This window comes from Pseudochaenichthys georgianus, chromosome 10, assembly GCF_902827115.2.
Source record: "Pseudochaenichthys georgianus chromosome 10, fPseGeo1.2, whole genome shotgun sequence".
Taxonomy (NCBI): domain Eukaryota; kingdom Metazoa; phylum Chordata; class Actinopteri; order Perciformes; family Channichthyidae; genus Pseudochaenichthys; species Pseudochaenichthys georgianus.
Window position 1 is genome coordinate 12,936,694 of NC_047512.1, and position 20,180 is coordinate 12,956,873.

Genomic DNA, 20,180 nt, shown 5'->3' on the forward strand with positions numbered 1-20,180 from the left:
AAAGGGAAATTATATTATAACATTATTGGAGCATCTGTTAATCCTATAGCATCATAACAAATACAACCAAACAGGTTAGGACCATTATAATATACAATGGCCATATTAAGTGTCAGTAGAGATAATATAATGCTGTTTTCGTAGCTGAATTAACCTTATATCATACTCAACAACGCAACAGAAGCCCTGGCTGTTTAATACCCTTTCCTGCACAAACAGCTCTCCCTCTCTCCCTCCCTCTTGGCAGTGGCTCTTCCCGGCAGCAGTCAGCATCTCTTCAGCAGCGGACTCAAGGACTTGTGCGACCACCTCGACGCGCAACAGAAGGCTCTCCCTCACAATACCAAACCATTCAGCGCACCGGACAACTTTCACTCGCATCATTACGCATGGCTCTGGCTTTGCGCAAAAGCGCGTCTGCAACACAGTCTTGCAAGAAACTGATGGGATTCTAAGATATTTAAACACAGCCACAACCAACTAAAAAGACGATTTAAGGAATTTGCAAGACATTATTTTCCTTGTCCCGATAATGTTCTCCACACGCAGAGCAGGATATCCTCTTGTTGCCGTGTAGTTGTATTTCGTGAAGATCCGACGCGTTATCTGAAATTCATATTTCATATAGAGATGGATCTGTGGGGAATGTATCTGTTTCACCTCATAACTTTTGGTAAGTAAATACTTGTCTGTTAATAAATTGAATAACTGTTTGATCTATTTGTCTTTAGCAGGTTAGGATAATGTCCAACCCGCTACTATACAAATTTGATTAATCTTTTTAAATTAATGAAACAGAATGAGACTGTCGTTTCTTTCTTTATTCTTTTGGATGCCAGCCTGCTAATATCTTTATATATATATATATATATATATATTTTTTTTTTAAAAAGACCCACGAACTCAATTCAAATTATTTTAAGTGTTTGAGTTATTAAAGAATGTAATTTTCTTGTCAGATATCACCTTTGTTGTATTGTATGTGTTACGCAAACAAGAGCTTTACGCAAACGCGCACGGGATACAACGTGTGCATGTGTGCGTCTGAGCGCGTGCATGGGATTATGTGCATATCAAATCTGCAGTAAACGCTCCGGGGCTCAGTATAGTGAATGTTTTGCCCCATGGACATGCATATAGAAACCCCATAACATGTCCACATTCTAGGTATATAAATGTCGCACATTATTTATCATAGGCTTGTTATCCTTACACCAAATAGTATTTGTAATATTGACCTATGCATTGTACGTTTTATGAAACTTGCTCATTGTTTAATCTATTAACCCGTCTAAAAAGTGACCATGCTCAGCAGTACATCAGTCATTGCAGTGTTACTGAGCTACCTGCTCTCATGTAATTGAGCAACGCTGGAATATTGATTTGTGTGGCAACAACCCACAGCCTTAACGGGGAGAGCTGCATGTTGTTGGCTCACAGAGTCTCTCCATCTCTAATACACAAATGTGTTCATCTCAACCCCAGTGTTAACTGCCATTATAATTATACCACTGATGGCCATGGCACCAGAGATATTCATTCTCCTTTTAATTAGCATAGTTTCCTGCCTAACAAAGGCAGCAATGTGCATTATATCTTACCCTTTTATTCATTATTAATTAATTAGAGGAATGAATGGAGATGCCATTAAGAAATGCTGAATGGAAATGAATGCAGTTTGGTTTTTGAATCAGCTTTTCTCTCTGTAATGATGTCTGACGGTCACACATTCATTTGGCTGGTAATAGATGATTGGAAACAGATGGGGACAGTGGTGTACTTCAGTGATATGCCTGGAAACAACTTTCTGTCTGTTCTTTATGCAAACCTGCATATTATAATGTATGCCAGAGTATTGCTCTACTCAGGATACATTACTGATAATAAACTGGATGCTGATTATAGCCAGTTTAGCCATCTGCTCAAGTTAATTAGCCAACAGTGCAACACCAAACAGCAAAAGGTCAGAAACTGTTGGATGACTCAACCCTTTTCTTGCGGGGAGTTTCTGTGACTTTCAACGCTGAATATGAACAGAAAACCGAGCTCAAACATTATCCAGGCCTCTTAACTGCTCCAAATACCTGCAAGCCAACACAGAGGGATTTCAAAGTCACAACAATTTCTCAGGAAAAACTCTAAAAGCAAGGCCAACAATTTATAAATGTTTTGTTAAAAAGATATTCTGAAAACAGTCTTTGGCTGCAGCATAGCCTACGCATATGGACAGAATTACATTGATAACCATGGTTCTTGAATCGAGAGCAATATTAGCAATATTTCTAAGCTTGCTCATTAGGAAATCCAATTCATGTTGGTCTGGGATTACATTACATTACAATACATTGCATTTAGCTGACGCTTTTATCCAAAGCGACTTACAATAAGTACATTCGACCAGAAAGACACAACCTTGAAGAAAACAGAATCATATAAGTACATCAGGTTTCATAGAGCCAAGCATTTCAAGTGCTACTCAACTGGCTATAGATAAGCCAGTCCTTTATTAGTATATAAGTGCTCTGTTAGCAGTTCTTTGTTAGTAATTCTATCGCTCAAGGTGGAGTCGAAAGAGATGAGTTTTCAGTCTGCGCCGGAAGATGTGCAGGCTTTCTGCTGTCCTGATGTCAATGGGGAGCTCATTCCACCATTTTGGAGCCAGGATAGCAAACCCACGTGTTTTTGCTGATGGGAACTTGGGTCCCCCTCGCAGCGAGGGTGCAGCGAGTCGTTTGGCTGATGCAGAGCGTAGTGCACGCGCTGGGGTGTACAGTTTAACCATGTCCTGGATGTAGGAAGGGCCAGATCCATTCGCAGCATGGTATGCAAGATGAGACATGAACCTTGAGCAGCAAAGATGTTCAGGTCCTGAAGAAAACATTAATCTAGCAGAAGGTCAGTTCATGCATTGAGAGGAGTTCAAACTGAATTGCTGCCTCTACTGCTTTGAAAAATAAAAATGAATCCCAGGCAAGTAGTTGACTGTCCTATTTTTGATGATATCTGCATGATGAATGTGCACCGGAGCTCACTTTGACAGATCCACACAGAGGTTCAAAATGATGTGGAATTACCACAATTGTGCAGTGTAAGTCTTTTTTTTAGGTAAGATAACAATTTTCAGGAAAGACCCCATTTACACGGGAACGTTTGCGTTTACGCAACTAATTCGTTTTCAAAAAAGTCTTCCGTTCACACGCATTCGGCTCATTTAACGTGTCCGTTCACACGAGACCACTGGAAACGCTGTAGCACATATGCCGGGCCTGTAAGTGACGCTGTACTTTCGCCACAAAATACACCAAAAGCAGCGAAGAAGACCCCCGAGCAAGGTTGCCATAGTTGCCCTGCTGTTTATGCCCCGCGGTGGATTTAGTTGGTGTAGTTCAAGTAATTCTCCATGTCCACTTCTTGCATGGTTGTGGTAGAGGAACTGTAGATTTTGTACTAACATCTGTAGCATGGTCAGTAGCAGTAGCTACTGACCATGCTACAGCAGTGAGCAGCAGAGGTCGGGAGAGGTGGGGCTATGGCTTCATCGTTATCAGGAAATGATCGTATAGGGTGTACACACTGCGCCGTTTGGCCCGCCAGAGCGTTCCGGTTGCAGATCTATCCACCTTGGGACCCGTTATCGTTTGCGGGGTCCGTTTCCGCGTTTCCGTTACGGCCTCGTATGGCCGAACGGGCTAAACGAAAGAGAAAAGTTGCAGATACAACCGTTTGCGTAATCAATCAATCAATCAATCAATCAATCAATCAATCAATCAATCAATCAATCAATCAATCAATCAATCAATGTTTATTTATATAGCCCAATATCACAAATGTTACATTTGTCTCAGTAGTCTTCACAGTGTGTACAGAATATCAGTATGACAATACGACACCCTCTGTCCTTAGACCCTCACATCGTACAAGGAAAAACTTCCGAAGAAAACCCAGTTTAAAGGGAAAAATGGGAGAAACCTCAGGGAGAGCAACAGAGGAGGGATCCCTCTCCCAGGACGGACAGACGTGCAATAGATGCCGTGTGTAAATTGAAAAGATAATACATTTGCAACATAGGTAGTCCAAATGTTTGGAAATGCATGTGTGTATAATAGGAAGATGAATCCACGAGGATATCCATCCAGGACCGATGATCCAGGACCACAGCCACGACTCGCGATCCAGGGCTCGCGATCCAGGACACAGGACCGCAGGAACATCCATGACTCCGGATCCCGGCGTATATAGACACCAAAAAGAAAGAAATTTGGGGAAGCTGGGTTAATCGGAACATGAGAGTACACAGGTATAGACAGAGAGAAGGAAGAAGTAAGATGTCCCCCGACAAACTAAGCCTATATCAGCAAAACTAGGGGCTGAATCTAATCAGCCCTAACTATAAGCTTTATCAAAAAGGAAGGTCTTAAGCGCACTCTTAAAAACGGATAGGGTGTCTTTAAATTCTATCCTGTGTTCTATAGGGAGCCAGTGTAAGGCAGCCAGAACAGGAGTAATGTGGTCCCTTTTCCTAACTCTGGTTAGTACACGAGCTGCAGCATTTTGAATCAGCTGAAGCGACTTGACTGACTTCTTGGTACTCCCTGATAATAAAGAGTTACAATAATCCAGCCTAGAAGTAACAAATGCATGGACTAGTTTCTCTGCATCGTTTTGAGGCAAGATATGCCTGATTTTTGCAATGTTATGTAGATGGAAGTAGGCGGTCCTTGAAATTGATTTTATGTGGGCGTTAAAGGATAAATCCTGATCAAATATAACACCAAGATTCCTTACAGTCTCACTGGAGGCCAAATTAATGCCATCCATAGTTAGTATATCTTTAGATAATTTGTTTCGTAGATTCTTCGGGCCAAGTACAATAACTTCAGTTTTGGTCGTGTTTAACATCAAAAAGTTTAAGGTCATCCACGTTTTAAAGTCCTTAAGGCAGTCTTGAATTTTATTTAGATGATTAATTTCATCAGGCTTGATTGATAAATATAGTTGAGTATCATCCGCATAACAATGAAAGTTTACAGAATGATTCCTTATAATATTGCCTAACGGAAGCATATATAATGTGAACAAAATAGGTCCGAGCACTGAGCCCTGTGGCACTCCATGGCTAACTTTGGTTTGCGTGGAAGATTCATCGTTAACACGTACAAACTGAGAGCGTTCAGATAGATAGGACCTAAACCAGCCTAAAGCAGTTCCCTGTATGCCAACTAAGTGCTTTAGTCTTTGCAATAGGATATCATGGTCGATAGTATCAAATGCAGCACTGAGATCGAGCAAAACAAGAATAGAGACAAGTCCCTTGTCTGAGGCTATTAGAATGTCATTTGTGACTTTAACCAGAGCTGTCTCTGTGCTATGATGTGTTCTAAAGCCAGACTGAACATCTTCAAATAAATCATTGTTTTTTAAGTAATCACACAACTGTTTTGCGACCGCTTTCTCAAGAATTTTTGAGAGGAACGGAAGATTAGAAATAGGTCTATCGTTGGCTAAAACCTCTGGATCGAAGTTGTGCTTTTTAAGAAGCGGTTTTATCACTGCTACTTTGAATGATTGTGGAACATAGCCTGATAATAAAGACATATACATAATATTTAATAAAGAAGTGCTAATTAATGGAAAAACTTCCTTCAACAGCTTAGTTGGAATTGGGTCTAACATGCACGTTGATGGTTTAGAAGAGAGAATCATTGAATGTAATTGTTCAAGGTTTATGGCTGAAAAGCATTCTAGTTTACTATCTAGTGTAATATTAGACACTAGATAGTGTAAACACCGCCTAAGCTTGAAATGGTAGCAGGGCCCCCCCAGTGACTTCACATCCATTTTATATGAAGTTCCAATTGTAGCACAAGGTGATTGCATTTACTATTAATATTGAACTGGAACTGCAAGCAATGATTTCTAATGGCACTGAAACTGGTTGTAGTTGCAGTGGAAACCCAGTAGCAGCAGACAAGGATATGTAAATTGTCCATTATTCTTCTAATGTTTCTAAATGAGGCCTAGTTTGCATTCAGATTTGTTGTACTTTAACCTATTTTCTCAATCAGAGCTTCTCTTTTACTGCATCAGTGGCCAGCTTCAGCCTACCATCATGCAATATGTTTTGATTTAATGGTTTTGACATTGTGGGATATGACCTGTGTCTTTAATGGAGACAGATAAGTACTGCCAAGGATGCTATTACCTGGCATATTGGCTGGCCTCTTGTAAGGGATTTGTCATGAATCTCATTTGAAGCAGGCAGTATGAAAGGCGGACAAACAGCTCATCACATGCTCATGCTGTCTTCATGTGGGACAGGACAGTCATTCCAGTAAAACTTTGGCATTACTGGTGAGAGGACACAGTGTAACCTTGACTGTGGGATTTTCACCAAGATACTATTACCACATTAACCCCATGTACGGCACAAGATGTATTTGCACCATAATACTCACTGTTGGTCGGGGTTAAATATTCTAACACATCACAACTAAACCATCTGATTATACATCATTTTGAATAATTGTGTGTGGTTATAGGAATGTTGTTTCTTTAAAGTGATGACTGAAGTGATGACTGAAGATTCAATGTGCTTGTAATTGTGCGCAAAATGTGTCATTTAATGGCACATATATTTTGACAGCCTATCACACGTTAATGGAACAACTGACTTTCTAGAGTATTTTATAGGTATTTTTAAGACAAATGTATGTCTAAGAGGGCTACAAATCATGGTTCTGTGACATTTTGTTTAATGGGCCCCTTGGTTTTCAAATAAGTTCCAAAAGAGGAACTTTGATTTAACTTTCTATATTTAATAGAAACTCTGACCTAAAATATACCTTCATTTGGTGTAGCCTGGTTACAGACTATGCACCTCATTGATCTGTTCAGGGAAGGGCACAAGAGCATATACTAAGTTTCATTTCTAGCATTGCCTGAAGATTATACTCAGTAGTAAAATTCATAAAAAGTAGTCAAAATATACTTTCTTACAACTCTCAGCTGCCAGTTTATGTCATTAAGGAGCACACTGAATCTTAGAAAGGTCTTATATAATTTATATAATTATAATATAATAATATAATAATATATAATTTTCTAAAATTCAACAACATCACAGTGCATCCCCCAAAGTGAACATAAATCAATGAATCAACACTTCTCTAAAATGGTTTCCATAAAACTGAACATTATAGCCCTTATAAAAGCTGAATGTATTGCAGGGCAGTTGACTGCATTCTTTTTTAGCCAGGTGTACATAATAAGAAGGACCCATACAATGAATAATAGTAACAGACTGACATTGAGCCCCACATGGGAGCTAGTCATGAAGCCAGGTAATAACTGTTACAGCCAGACAAATACTAGGTCTTTTTTGAATAAATGAATTACAAAAACAAACATTTATGATAGGGATTACTTTAAAGGTGGGGTAGGTACATTTGAGAAACCGGCTCGAGATACACTTTTTGTTATACTCCATGGAATGCTCTTAACATCCCGATAGCGATGAATATCTTAAGTGCTTTGACAAAAAATCCATAAAAAAAATGTCATCTGTGGAAGCCGTGGCGCTGTAAAAAGCACGACCAATCATCTGAGCCGGCCCGGCTAAAATAACTGGATGGCCTACCTGCCTGTCAGCCTTCCATCTGTGCACAAACTTATCTCGTGCCCTCATTGGTCATGTGCATGTTTGTGTGTGTTGGAGGAGGGGCTCTGTAAGGAAGTGGCAGATTCCGGCTGTGTATTTTCAAATTCTAGCCCACTCGAGCTGGTTTCTTCAAAATTACCTACCCCACCTTTAAATGTCGTTATAATTTATTGAACATTGAAAATGTAACTTGTTAGTGCTTACTGCTGGACCAACTATGTAATGAATGCCGTTTCTAAATTGCCTTGACATATCTTTCAAATGTATTGTAACATCCAAGCCTCGACACATGCATATATTGATACATCTTCAAATGAATAACAGGGTTTCTTTTGAGTTTGTGAGTTGATACAAAAATGGGGTTTTAAAATATGAATCTTTACCATAGGTACTATTAAATAATGTAGTAAAACAGGTGAGGAAATTAATGTAATAGATTTTCACATTAATAATAGCTGCAGAAAACACTTAATGCATCTGTCCTTATGGTACCTTCACTGACATTTTTTAAATCAATACATCTGAATAACATTCACTCTGACAGGGCTGGGTTCAAAGCTTTTACACTTTTCCTGTGGGCAGCTATGTTCTCCACCCATTGTCAGGGCCCTTGAAAATGCCTTTGTCTTTCATTAGTGAGGTTTTAAAATCGGCTGTTGAGCTGGCACAATGCTTTTCATCTGATGTCAGTCAGTCTGATTGCTCTGGCTTTTAATGGTGAAAGTATTGAAAGTCCCACATAGTCATCAGCCTATAATATTGAAATATTATAACTTCAAACATTACTTAGGACTTCTATGAAGTTTGGAGAAAAAGCAGCTTATAGTTTAAAAGACTGAGGCAGGCAGCGACATTGTCAGGGTCTGCTGGGGGGGTTGAAGCCGAAGACAGCATTGATTAGACGTGATGAATGTGGGTGAAAAATAAATGAGTCTGAGTTTAAAGCCCTATTCCATTACTGTAGTCGAGTGCTTCCAGTTATATCACTGTTAACTCATCAGTGATGTGTTTACATTTTAAGATTTATGTGATTGAAGTCACTCTGTTGGAAAGTAATGACCAACAACATGTAATGGGGAGACACTGCCTACCACTCCTGTCTATCTAACATTTATATTTCAAGTCTTAATAGGCTTAGTGGCTTAGTTCTCCAAGGCTGTTAAACCTTATTGTTTATCCAGATTTATCCAGATTTATGTGATTGAAGTCACTCTGTTGAAGTCACTCTGTTGGAAAGTAATAACCAACAACATGTAATGGGGAGACACTGACTACCACTCCTGTCTATCTAACATTTATATTTCAAGTCTTAATAGGCTTAGTGGCTTAGTTCTCCAAGGCTGTTAAACCTTATTGTTTATCCATTCGTTTTATTAATCTTCCATCCTTTTGCCCAGCCGTCATCAAGTGGGAAAATATTTTTGAAATATAACCAAATCCGACCATTTAAAAATTCCATACTTTAATTATAAAAACATAATTTAACCAAATGTATAATATCTCTTTGGATCCTCAAAAGACAAATATCCTATATTACTCAAAATACCTTCAATGAGACCTTGGTGTGTTAAGATTCTGTAAATAGTACTATATCCATGCTAATGTAAAATGATAATGTACCACAGAATGTAAATTGTTTGATAAAAATATCCATATTACGTATACTATGGCCCATATTGCCAGACTACACTATTCCTTTCATTTGCCTTTACACACTCAGACGGAGTGAATGCTTTAAAGCAAAAAGCTAACTTTTGTAGATTTAGTCCAGGATGTACAACAGCAACCACTGACAAAGATCCTGGCAAGAAACCCCCACTGTGGTTAAAGCTGGAGTCAGAATCGAGCTCATGGTGAGGTGCTTTGTTTTCGGAAAAAATCTTGACACTCTGTGGTTGTAAATTGACCTTCCCAAAAGACAGAACATTTTGTTATTTGGATTAAATCTTTTTCTCTGAACTGCTGAGCAAGCCTTTATTTTCCTTTAGTCAACGATTTGCATTAGTTGATGAAATGTTGTGGGTTTAGTGATAAAAACACTGCAAAAGGCTAAAGAAAGATGATGCTGTTCTGTAAAATGCCTCAGGATTACGTCAATTAAACTTCTGGGATGGACATGCTATAATATATATTCTCAATTACAGAGTATCTGCTTCACCAAAACCCCTGCCCCCTTTCCTATGTTTGTCGCAATATTACCCTCAATTATCATGTTACTGGTCAGTGTCCGGGATCAGGTCTGATACTCTGCTAGATATAAGACGTGCCCTCTATAATACTTGTAGGTTATTTTCAAACGTTAAACGGATAAACTGACAGATTAAACGTCACTCAGATGAAAGAAAAAGCAGCAGTGGTCATTATCTTAAGTGACAGTGATCTATTCACACAAAGGGTTTCCTTTAATCTGCATAGCACACTGGTTTTTAAAAACTGCCGTTGATCATCAAGTTTAGAGCTGGAGGTGAAAATGACACAGAGCGTGCATAAGTAGGGCTCCTGATCAGACTAAAGGCAGCGTCTCCCTCTCCATTAGAGCTGTTAGGAAATTCAGGAAATGGCTCTGAGGTTATAGACATACAGCGGCCTCAAGGGCCAAACAGAGGCTCATTAACTCAGAGTGTGTCAGTGGTTATCCGGAGAGAGAGACAAGTAGGCACAGCCTCATTGTTATACAATTTCAAACGGAGGGCTTAAGCCCCACTTATTTTAGTCAGTCTGCGACACAGCTAAACCTGTTTGTTTGTATGAGTGAAGTTTCATAAAGATTGAGGCAAATTGTGGACGAGAACATGCAACCGAGGTCAATAGACTTATTTCAAGGTCTCGGTCCTCTTGTTAAGTGTGAAATTAGAATGTCATTGAACAAAGGCATGGACTACAGCCACTGAGTGGGAATACATTCTTTAACGCCGACGGACATGAGTAATAATCGGAAATAAATAATGCAATTTCTAGACTTTGGTAAAACAAGTAATCCTTACCAATATTTCTGCAGTATAGATCTACAGTATCATACCGTCCTTTCTTGTTTTATGTTGTTTTATGTTTCATGTGTAACCTGCTTGCTGCAGGTCTCCCTTGAAAAAGAGATCAATGATCTCAATGGAACCTACAGTACCTGGTTAAATAAAGGTTTGAAAGGAAATGAGTGGGCAGCTTTTTGGGCTGCAATATATTTTACAGAAATGGCGCTATTAACTGCTTAAATAACGTTGTAAACATTTATTGTATTTGTCCCACCATATACTAATCAGTTAACTTATTTTTTGCCGTAAACATTGACCCGTTATGTTTTAAAATGTTTCAAAGTGTGAGCCAAAAACAGAAAATATGTAATAAAAGTTTATAAACCGACAACAAAGCCAGAAAAGGAGCTGAGACAGCGATGCTTGCAAATGATGGATGCAGCATCGTTGTATCATTGCATTCCCAACAAAGGTTTCATGGCAGGCAGGATGAATGAGCTCGCTAACTGAGCGTTTTGATATCTGTAGCTGTGCATATGTACCATACTGATCTACTCTTGCTATTATTTGATTAGTGCAGTCTCAAACTTTATGGTATTTCATTACCATTTCAATGTTTGTTTACATGCACAGGGAAGTGAATTACACTGCAGTTCAGCCAGTAAATGGAATAGTTTCTTATCAGCATCCCCAGACTACACCATATACCAGAAAAGCTATAGCACCGAGCAGTTTCTCACTGAAATTAATTTGGCATTTTTATGCCTTGGGGGGGCAGTTAATCAAATCAGTGAAATCAGTTTGTGGCCTCATGGTAGCCACAATAAAAAGGAATGACTGGAAATGCTTGTTTGCACAATATAAATTGAATTATTGTCTACACCGAGAAGTAGTATTAGTAAAACCTAATAAAAGGCCACGTGTCGTCACTATATGTTTAAACCATTTCGCTCATGGCCGCTATGGCCCTAGTGGTAACTTCATTATACTCTGCAGCCTGTCAGGTGAAGAGATATTGGATTTGATCTCAGTGGAAATAATGTTGACTCTCCCTGAGGTAAAGAAAATATGACTAAATATTGCAGATTTTGCAAAGCATATTTTTTACTATTCAGTAAAAAAATCAACCACATGCACTTTTGTTAGTTACCGTAGCATAGAGATTTGGAATTCAAGTATACTTGTATTGATAATGATGAAAGCGACATGTATTTTTATAGATTTATAATTTGGGACATCCACAAACACCACTCATTTTATTATTCTCACTGTTCCAAGTATTTGGCAGAGTGGTTTATACATTAGCATGAACAAAAAGTGCCTTTACTCAAATTCTGTTTTTGCACGTTTCCTCTCACGATCCAACTATGCAGGACAAGTCTACTAGAAACCAACAACATTTGTCCTTGTTATCAAAGCAAACTAACACCTAAAAGCAATCTTAAAGTAATCACTCTTAACAAGCTTAATTCTGGGAGTGTTTAAACATGTCTATCTATGTAAGACTACACCACCTTCAAGGTTTATGTAGCATCTCCAAAATAGTGAGCTTTTGTCGCAGAAGCAGCTTTTAGACATCATATTTTATTTCCTTCCTCCTTTGTCTGCGAAGAGTTTTCTCGTGAATGCACCCTTTTATACACTGACACTTGAAGATACTAAATAACTTGAGTTGTCTGACTGAAATGTATGTTATTGCAAAGAGCTTATTCATCCGATAAGTGAAAGGAACTAGAGAACATTGAATAATGTGACTGCTTTGGATTCAATACATGTGTGGTGGTGTGGTGAGGGTAGGTGTTAGAAGTCGGTTGCGGACAACGCCACCTGGAGGAGTTTCACCCCCAGGAAATTATAAAAACTAGGTGTAATGCTGATAAGGACAATCAGGTTCGTTTTACACCACGGGCAGAGACAGTTTTAAGGGTCAGAATACAGTTTTATTTATTACATTACATGTCACTTAGTACTGTGGGCAATCCCCACAGGAGCAATGTGGGGTGAAGTGTCTTGCCCAGGGACACAACGACATGCTGACTACAGCGGGGTTTGAACCTGTGACCCCCTGATCCGAACACCTACGGACAACCCACTACGCCACACGCCTCCCATTTATAACATGCAAAATATCTAAAAACACCACACACAGTACATTTGAATAAAATACCCACTTTGGGGAAACGGATAGGGCTTGGCTTACCACGGCGGCAGTTAACAAAAAGGGGCGTAAGGGGTCCAAAATAAATCACCCGTGACACTGCACACCACTCAAAACGGATACGCGAAGAAAACCACTGCCACCACCAGGGAGTCTGCCGCCTCAGGCCCACAGCACCTGTCCGGCACAGGATAACATGTTATAGTTCTGACAAAAGGATAAACAAAAGGAAACAACAAAATACACCAAATCTGAATGAATGTAAACAACAAATGAATACAAAAATTAAACCAAATTAAAGCAAATGTAAAGGACTGCAAGGAATAAACAAATTAAATCAAATTAAAGCAAATGTAAAGGACTGCAAGGAATAAACAAATTAAATCAAATTAAAGCAAATGTAAAGGACTGCAAGGAATAAACAAATGAAATAATAAATGTCCTTATAGTCGTATTAGGACAATTCCCTGACGCCAAGAACGGCTCCAGCAACAGGCCAGACATGCATACACTGTATACAAGTCCAGTACATGTTGTTCCACCAAGCATCCTTCTGAGGGGATCAGTCAACTTGTGTGCTGAATAACCTTGTAATGTAGAGATGTTGGAGGTTGGAGTGAGAGCTGCTTGATTCCTCCAGTGTTTAAGGGAAGGAAACACGCCATTACAGAGGCAGCAGACAGGAACCGGCTGGAGGGCACCTGTCTGTGAGAGCTGCAGAGGATTTACAACATCTGCTCCATGCGGCGGAGTATGCCACCTCCATACACCAATATTTAATTAATTATTATAGGCACAGCGAATGACGCACACAACATAAACTGTGTGGACAGAAGATTCTCATTTCACTTGAGTCTGAATCCTAGAGGATACATTATGGGATCTTCGTTCAGTTGTTAGGATTACTTGGTTTTAAGTAAAGCCTCTGAGGGAGATTGGCAGGCTTTATTACATGTTAAAGGTCCCGTATTATACTGTTTTTTTATCAATATATAATAGGCCTCAGATATATACAAAACATGTCTCTGAAGTGTTTGGCTTGAAATATCCAACAGATCATTGCAGCATTACCCATAATCCCCTCTGTTTCAGCCCTGTTTCAAAAGTGCTGATTCTCTGTCTGTTACTTTAGATGAAAATAAGGGGGGGGGGGGGTTCCTTGGCTGCTGATTGGCTAATGGTTACACAAGCCAATAAATCGTTATGACATCAGAAAGTGGCCAAAATCTGATCAGCTCATTTTCAGACAGGTTTTTATATAAATGGATCAGGACAAAAAGTGAGAGAATCTTTTTTCCTGAAACTTTCAGAATCTCTTTACACAGAGGGGACACATGTTTATGTATAAGAGACATGAAAAAGTGGATTTTGCATAATAGGTGACCTTTAATATGTGTTTGGAAACCTAAGGGGGGTGCTGGGGAACTCCAGTTCGAAACCCGCTCCTGCCGCCACTGCGTCAGGCCGTTGTGTCCTTGGGCAAGACACTTCACCCGGATTTGCTCCTGTGGGTATTGTCCACAGTACATGTATGATACCAATGTGTACTTGTAAAAGCACCTCGATGACTTTGAGGCGTGAAGATGGACGGTGTGGCGCAGTGTGCTGTGCAATGATCATCAGATCAAGGGGTGAAACCCGCCGCTGCTGCGTCTGTAAAGCCGTTGTGTCCTTGGGCAAGACACTTCACCTGAACTTGCTCCTGTGGGTATTGTCCACAATACATGACCATTGCATGCATATGTGTAATGTGTATTTGTGAAGCGCTTTGAGCATCTGGAAAAGCGCTATAATAAATGTAAGGAATAATTATTATTATTATTATTAAATCAGCATGTTCTACACTCACAACTTTCTTTGACACAGCAGCACCTCATACGTCTCAATACATTACATTACATTACATTTAGCTGACGCTTTTATCCAAAGCGACGTACAGTAAGTGCGTTCGACCAACAAAATACAAACTTGAAGAAAACAGAATCATATAAGTACATCAGGTTTGATAGAGCAAAAACATTTCAAGTGCCATTCAACTGGCTTTAGATAAGCCAGCCCTTTATTAGTATATAAGTGCTTTGTTAATAGTTCTATCGCTCGAAGTGGAGTCGAAAGAGATGAGTTTTCAGTCTGCGCCAGAAGGTGTGTAAGCTATCTGCTGTCCTGATGTCAATGGGGAGCTCATTCCACCATGTTGGAGCCAGGATAGCAAACCCACGTGTTTTGCACTAATGGCCAGAGCGTGTCGAGACGTTGGCCTCACCTGCAGAGACCTTTGACTCTGTCACCACCCAGTAGATTAAAATCCCTTCCCCTGTCCATGCCTTGTTAGGTCCTAATTAATAGCATCAAGAGAATGCCACTAAGCGTTTGACAGCTTTCTGTGAGTGATAACTGTGAAATCAGAGCTGCATTCCCATGGATATTCCTCTTGAGAAGAATCACTCGCTATTAGGGCCATTGACTCTCTGCCACACACATCCTGGGGGATTCAATACGGCTGATACAAGTAGGAAGACCCTGCTCTGAAAGCTGCAGTATGTTTTATAGGTATTTTCTGCTTTACTGTGTCATGATACAAATATCTTCACAGTGGTAAACATTGTGAAAAACGTATAACCATTAACAGTTTGTAGTATTCCAAAGATTTTTCGTGAGATCAAATCCCATTTTTACATTTTGTATAGTAATCTCTGAATTACCAATGTTTTTACAATCGGTACATGTACGGTATATAGACGTTTTTATTGTGGTTTGCAGAATCTGCCATTGTCAAGCAAGATTCAAATTCCCTTCACACTCATAATATGTTAAAAGAAAAAGGATTCATGCTTCAAGCCTAACTTTTCACTTTCGTCACAAAATATCACAGCTGTATGAAGTGCTAATGAACACTCTACTTCTGCTGCCAACAACAAGTGTTCAACTCGCGAAACAAGGTGACTTTATTGTGAAGCAGCCACAACAAACACGATGTCTTGAAGGTGATAAGAGCACACTGCGACAACAGTATTTTGGTCTTCTTGTTTTACAGTGGATCAGTTTATTATGCAGATGCCATTTTGTGTTTTCAATAAACGTATTAAGATGTAATCTGAAAGGAATGGACGTTATTTGATCAGGAGCAATGATCTGCTTTAGGTAGCAATGCCAATACCTTTTTGGCAACACTGCTATTTATTTTGTATGTGTGTCTGGGGGTCGCAAGCCCTTCTTTTAACTTTAAAATATGCAGTTGGCCTGTATCTCAGGAATGAATACAATTCTGTAAAAAATAAATATATATATAAAAGTTGGGTTATTCTTTTAGATACAAATATTTAATAAATTCACAGGAAAAGCGCATGGTTTAAGACCTGAACACAAGTTATGTTCACAAAGCCTTTCTCTGTATAGCAGCATTCGATTGCACTGTTTCTCTGTAATGCTTTTTCTTTGGACACATCCATAAAATGTGTCCCTTGGTCAGGGTCGTCAGATTATTCAGTGATAGAAAATGTGTCCCTTAAGGACACACCATCACGTTTGGCATACGTAAGATGAAGAGAGTCTTTGAGCCTTGTTGAGGAGAAGGTGGGAAGAGGAGGAGGAAGGTGTCTTCACATCATGTTGCAGAACAAGCTGCTGCCTGAGATGACCTGTGTCAGTACTGTTTACCCTTGGAACCTGGGAAGAACACCTGTTTGAGGTTACAGAAACAACACATGGTGATGTTGTGCAATACAAAAGGTCATGTAAAAGCTGATGTTGCTCTCCTCAACTCATTACAAGGCTACAAGACTATTCAAGCAGAAAACAAAGGTCGCTTCAGGATGACTGTCCCGCTCTGAGTACATTTGGAAAGGTTATGCATAGAGACAACACAGAGCATAAAATGCTAAGATGAATTGACTAATTTGCTTTAGAAGCTTATCCATAGAGCATGTCTACCTCTTTTGATAATTAGACTAATTTGGACGTATTGTTTTTATGGCATTACCCAGGCAATTACAGTGCAACCTTTCGGGGAATGACACCACGAGTCAGCTCGGCATTTTCAAGTGTGAATTTCATAAAAGTAGAAAATATGCTAATTACTCAGGTCATGTTATGGGTTTATTGTCTCCATTTGTATCTTAAGAAATGTAGTCTAGCCAGCCTTAAGTCTGGCCTATCAGTGGGGAAGTCGTTTTCTTTTTTTAATCAAGCAGGTTAATCACATTAATGTGCCAATATACATTCAACTGAAACAGATGAACACACCAGGACTCCTTGAACAGGCAGCTGGACGAGACATACGTTGCATTCAGTATGAGCTGGCCTTGACAGTCTTGGTATTCAGGGACCAAGGAAAGCAATGTTTGTGAATATCATACAAATAGCAAAGCAGCACACAATAAAATCGAACCATGTAACTTACTGCTGGAGAATAGGTCAGTATGCTTTACACAGGTACAATAGTGACTTAAATGTATTGTAACGACGAAAATGAGATTTAATTCCTAACATTCATTAACTATAGTTATTTTCCATTTGATAGCGCTTACATTAATTGAGGATTCATTTTCGCGACGCATATAATGTGGATCTCAATGCATGTTGCACCCACTAATAAAATTAGTAAATAAAATTATTATGCCTCCTGTAGCACCTTGGGATTGCTGTGAGCAATGAAAGGTGCTTTATAAATCGAATGTATTATTATTACAACAAGTTCATCTCTCATTGTAACCAATAGCAAATACTGCAGTGCAGTTCCATACACATTCTGCAAATGCATAAATAACACTCACATTCAATTGGTTATTGCCAGGGTTAAGTTGGTGCTCCTCTTTCGATAAGTATTTTCTCAAAACACCAAAGCAGCGTCAGACTCCTGTCAAATCTTGGTCAACTGGTTTGTGGACACCAGGTATTTTAGCAATTATTTTCAAAAAAATCATGTATTGTCCATTGCTTTGTTGTGGAAGATGGCTTTATATGTTACATGACCCTGCACTCCTGTTTGAAGGAGATTCTTTGGAAGTAAAAGCCTGGTGTATAGTGAAATTGAAATGCCTCTTTGTGAGATGCTACTTTGTTGCAGTTAGAATCCAAAACCAATGGTTTTCAAATCTAAAAAAATGAGGGACAAAAGCATGTGTTCCTTTAAACATAAAGAAGATGTTGAAGTATAAACCCGAAATACAAGTATGAACTTGAAAATAAACATTATATATGCACACTTTAAGATGGACCACTGATGCCTGTGTCAGTCAGAAAAAGGGTGCAAGGAAGAATTGAGTGAAAGTCTACAAAAACAAAGCACTATTAAAACGTATAATGTGATATATTGAGAAATCTATTTCAAAACCCTTTTTCTTGAAATGTTGTAGGCCGTGTTAGACAAGTCTGTATATATTTTAGCGGAGTTCTGGCAAACTATGAATGCATTAATGCTGCACAGTGAAATGTGGATAACAGTCCACCATTATGAAGGCAGAAACTGGCCTCAGATGAAAGCAACTGGAATGCCGCTGGGATTACAGCACCCGTCATGTACTTGTCATATTTTGGGATTTGTGCAGAGCTTGTCATATTCATTTTGTCATTCTAGAAATAAACAGCTGGTTACTCTGTGGCTGAACAGTTTCAGATTCCTTACCATTACCTTCACAGAAACACAGCAAACATGGTTAACGTTTAGTCCTTATTCAATTATACTCTAGCCTCAAGCTATAATCCAGGCAGCCTGTTTGACTACGAATTTCAGAGCTGAAATTAATTAGGACATTGTTATGGTTTATAGCAAGTGGAAGTTAAATTGAAGTGACTGAAAAAGAAAATTGTAATCATTTTGTGCACGGCACTGTTTTTGTTCTACAAACTGTGACAGAAATATCTAATGGGTTTTGTTTGAATAATAGATAGCTTTTTCAGTGAGACTCAGTATTTCTGTTTACAACAAACAGTGAATGGGGGATGAAGCAGGAAGCAGTGTCATGAACCATGTTCACCAGAAGATTTGAAGAGAATTAAACACAAGCTATTTTATATTTCACGTCTTCAAACTGGAATAATAAGAAAGAACAACATTCGAGGTGAAATGCACATCAATCATTAAATAAGTATTAAACACATTTGCAGAGCTTCTTCACAAGCATACAAGGCTACATGCTATGGTATGATTCACACTGAGAAGGAGCTTTACTGTGTATTTTTTAAGACTGCTCAACACTTCAGCCTCTGACTTTGAATTTCATCTATCACCAACAGTGTAAGCATAACTGACAACTCTGAAGGTGACGAATAGGTAGCTGGGTTTTTTGAGGAATGACTTTCAAATATCCTTTGCAATCATATCCAGAACAAGTCCCACTATGCCAAACAAGTTTACAAGAAATAACAGAAACCTGTGTTAACTGAGGGCTTTGTTCCATTTAAACTCTAGGACGGTCATGCCTTTTGGTGTTTCTTATCCCTTTGTGACATTTCATCCGATGCTTTTAAACACTGAATCACTAAGACGCAGAGTAAATTAGCTTCTGAAGATCATTGTTGTAGTCCCATGGGCAGCGCATGATTGACAGAGTCCTGCGCTCTGGAGTCTCTCTTAATAGGCTAACATCTGGTCATGCTGACCCACATTTCACTTTTTGTCATCTCAATGTGGGCTTTGGGTGAATAATAATTCCCCCGCACTGATCCTCTTGTACAAAGTGGTTACAGTGTATGTGTGTGTTATTACACATACATTATCATGGAGGCAAATGGAGACGCAAAATCAAAGATGAAAGGCAGAGCTGCTTTAAAGGCCAGTCAACACATTGAGATAATTTACAGCTAAACCGAATTGTTCCACATCACCGGTGTGGTGTGCATCTTGACCCATAAAATTGAAAAACACAGTAAAAGCCGTCAGATTTATTACCTGAAAAAAACAACGTGGCTCAGGAAAATGCCATGTTGCAACTCTTCATCGCATAGGAGGTAATCAGCGGAAGAGCCCCATCTTCCTTATTCATGTGTGAGCTCCTGTCATTTGCTGCTTCTGCTGCATTACAACCCAACAGACGGCCCTCAAGGACTGGAGGCATGCTGGGAGTATTAGCAACACAGGGGACCCTGCTGTTGAAGAGTCTCATCAGTAAAAGTGTCCATCAATCATCGCATTGGTATGCATGGCCCCTCCCCACGCCTGTAATGACTCTTGAGTGACAGCCACAGCTGGCAGGTGTTATGGTCTTGCCACAACATCAGACCCGACAGAAGGTTAACACTTAATCACTTTGTTAAGGCAGCACTGCTACTGTTCCCGAAATAGGTTCCTTTTATGCATTAGCCCTGGGAAAAGGTCACAAGGAACACTATTGTTTCTGAGATACAGTAGTGCTTCTACCTGTGTGTATATTTTCCAACGATAAACGTCTGAGAGAGG

At 39.3% G+C, this 20,180-nt stretch overlaps 1 protein-coding gene across 1 annotated transcript in view; it reads left to right on the top strand.

Moving 5' to 3' along the window:
- The first annotated feature begins 298 nt into the window (after positions 1-298).
- The window catches only part of gfra4b (GDNF family receptor alpha 4b), a 48,239-nt gene continuing 28,357 nt past the window's right edge, over positions 299-20,180 (top strand). The window contains exon 1 of the mRNA XM_034092352.1: positions 299-673. Within this exon, the coding sequence (XP_033948243.1) occupies positions 631-673 (43 nt within the window). The 5' untranslated portion in view covers positions 299-630. The remainder of the gene's footprint in view (positions 674-20,180) is intronic.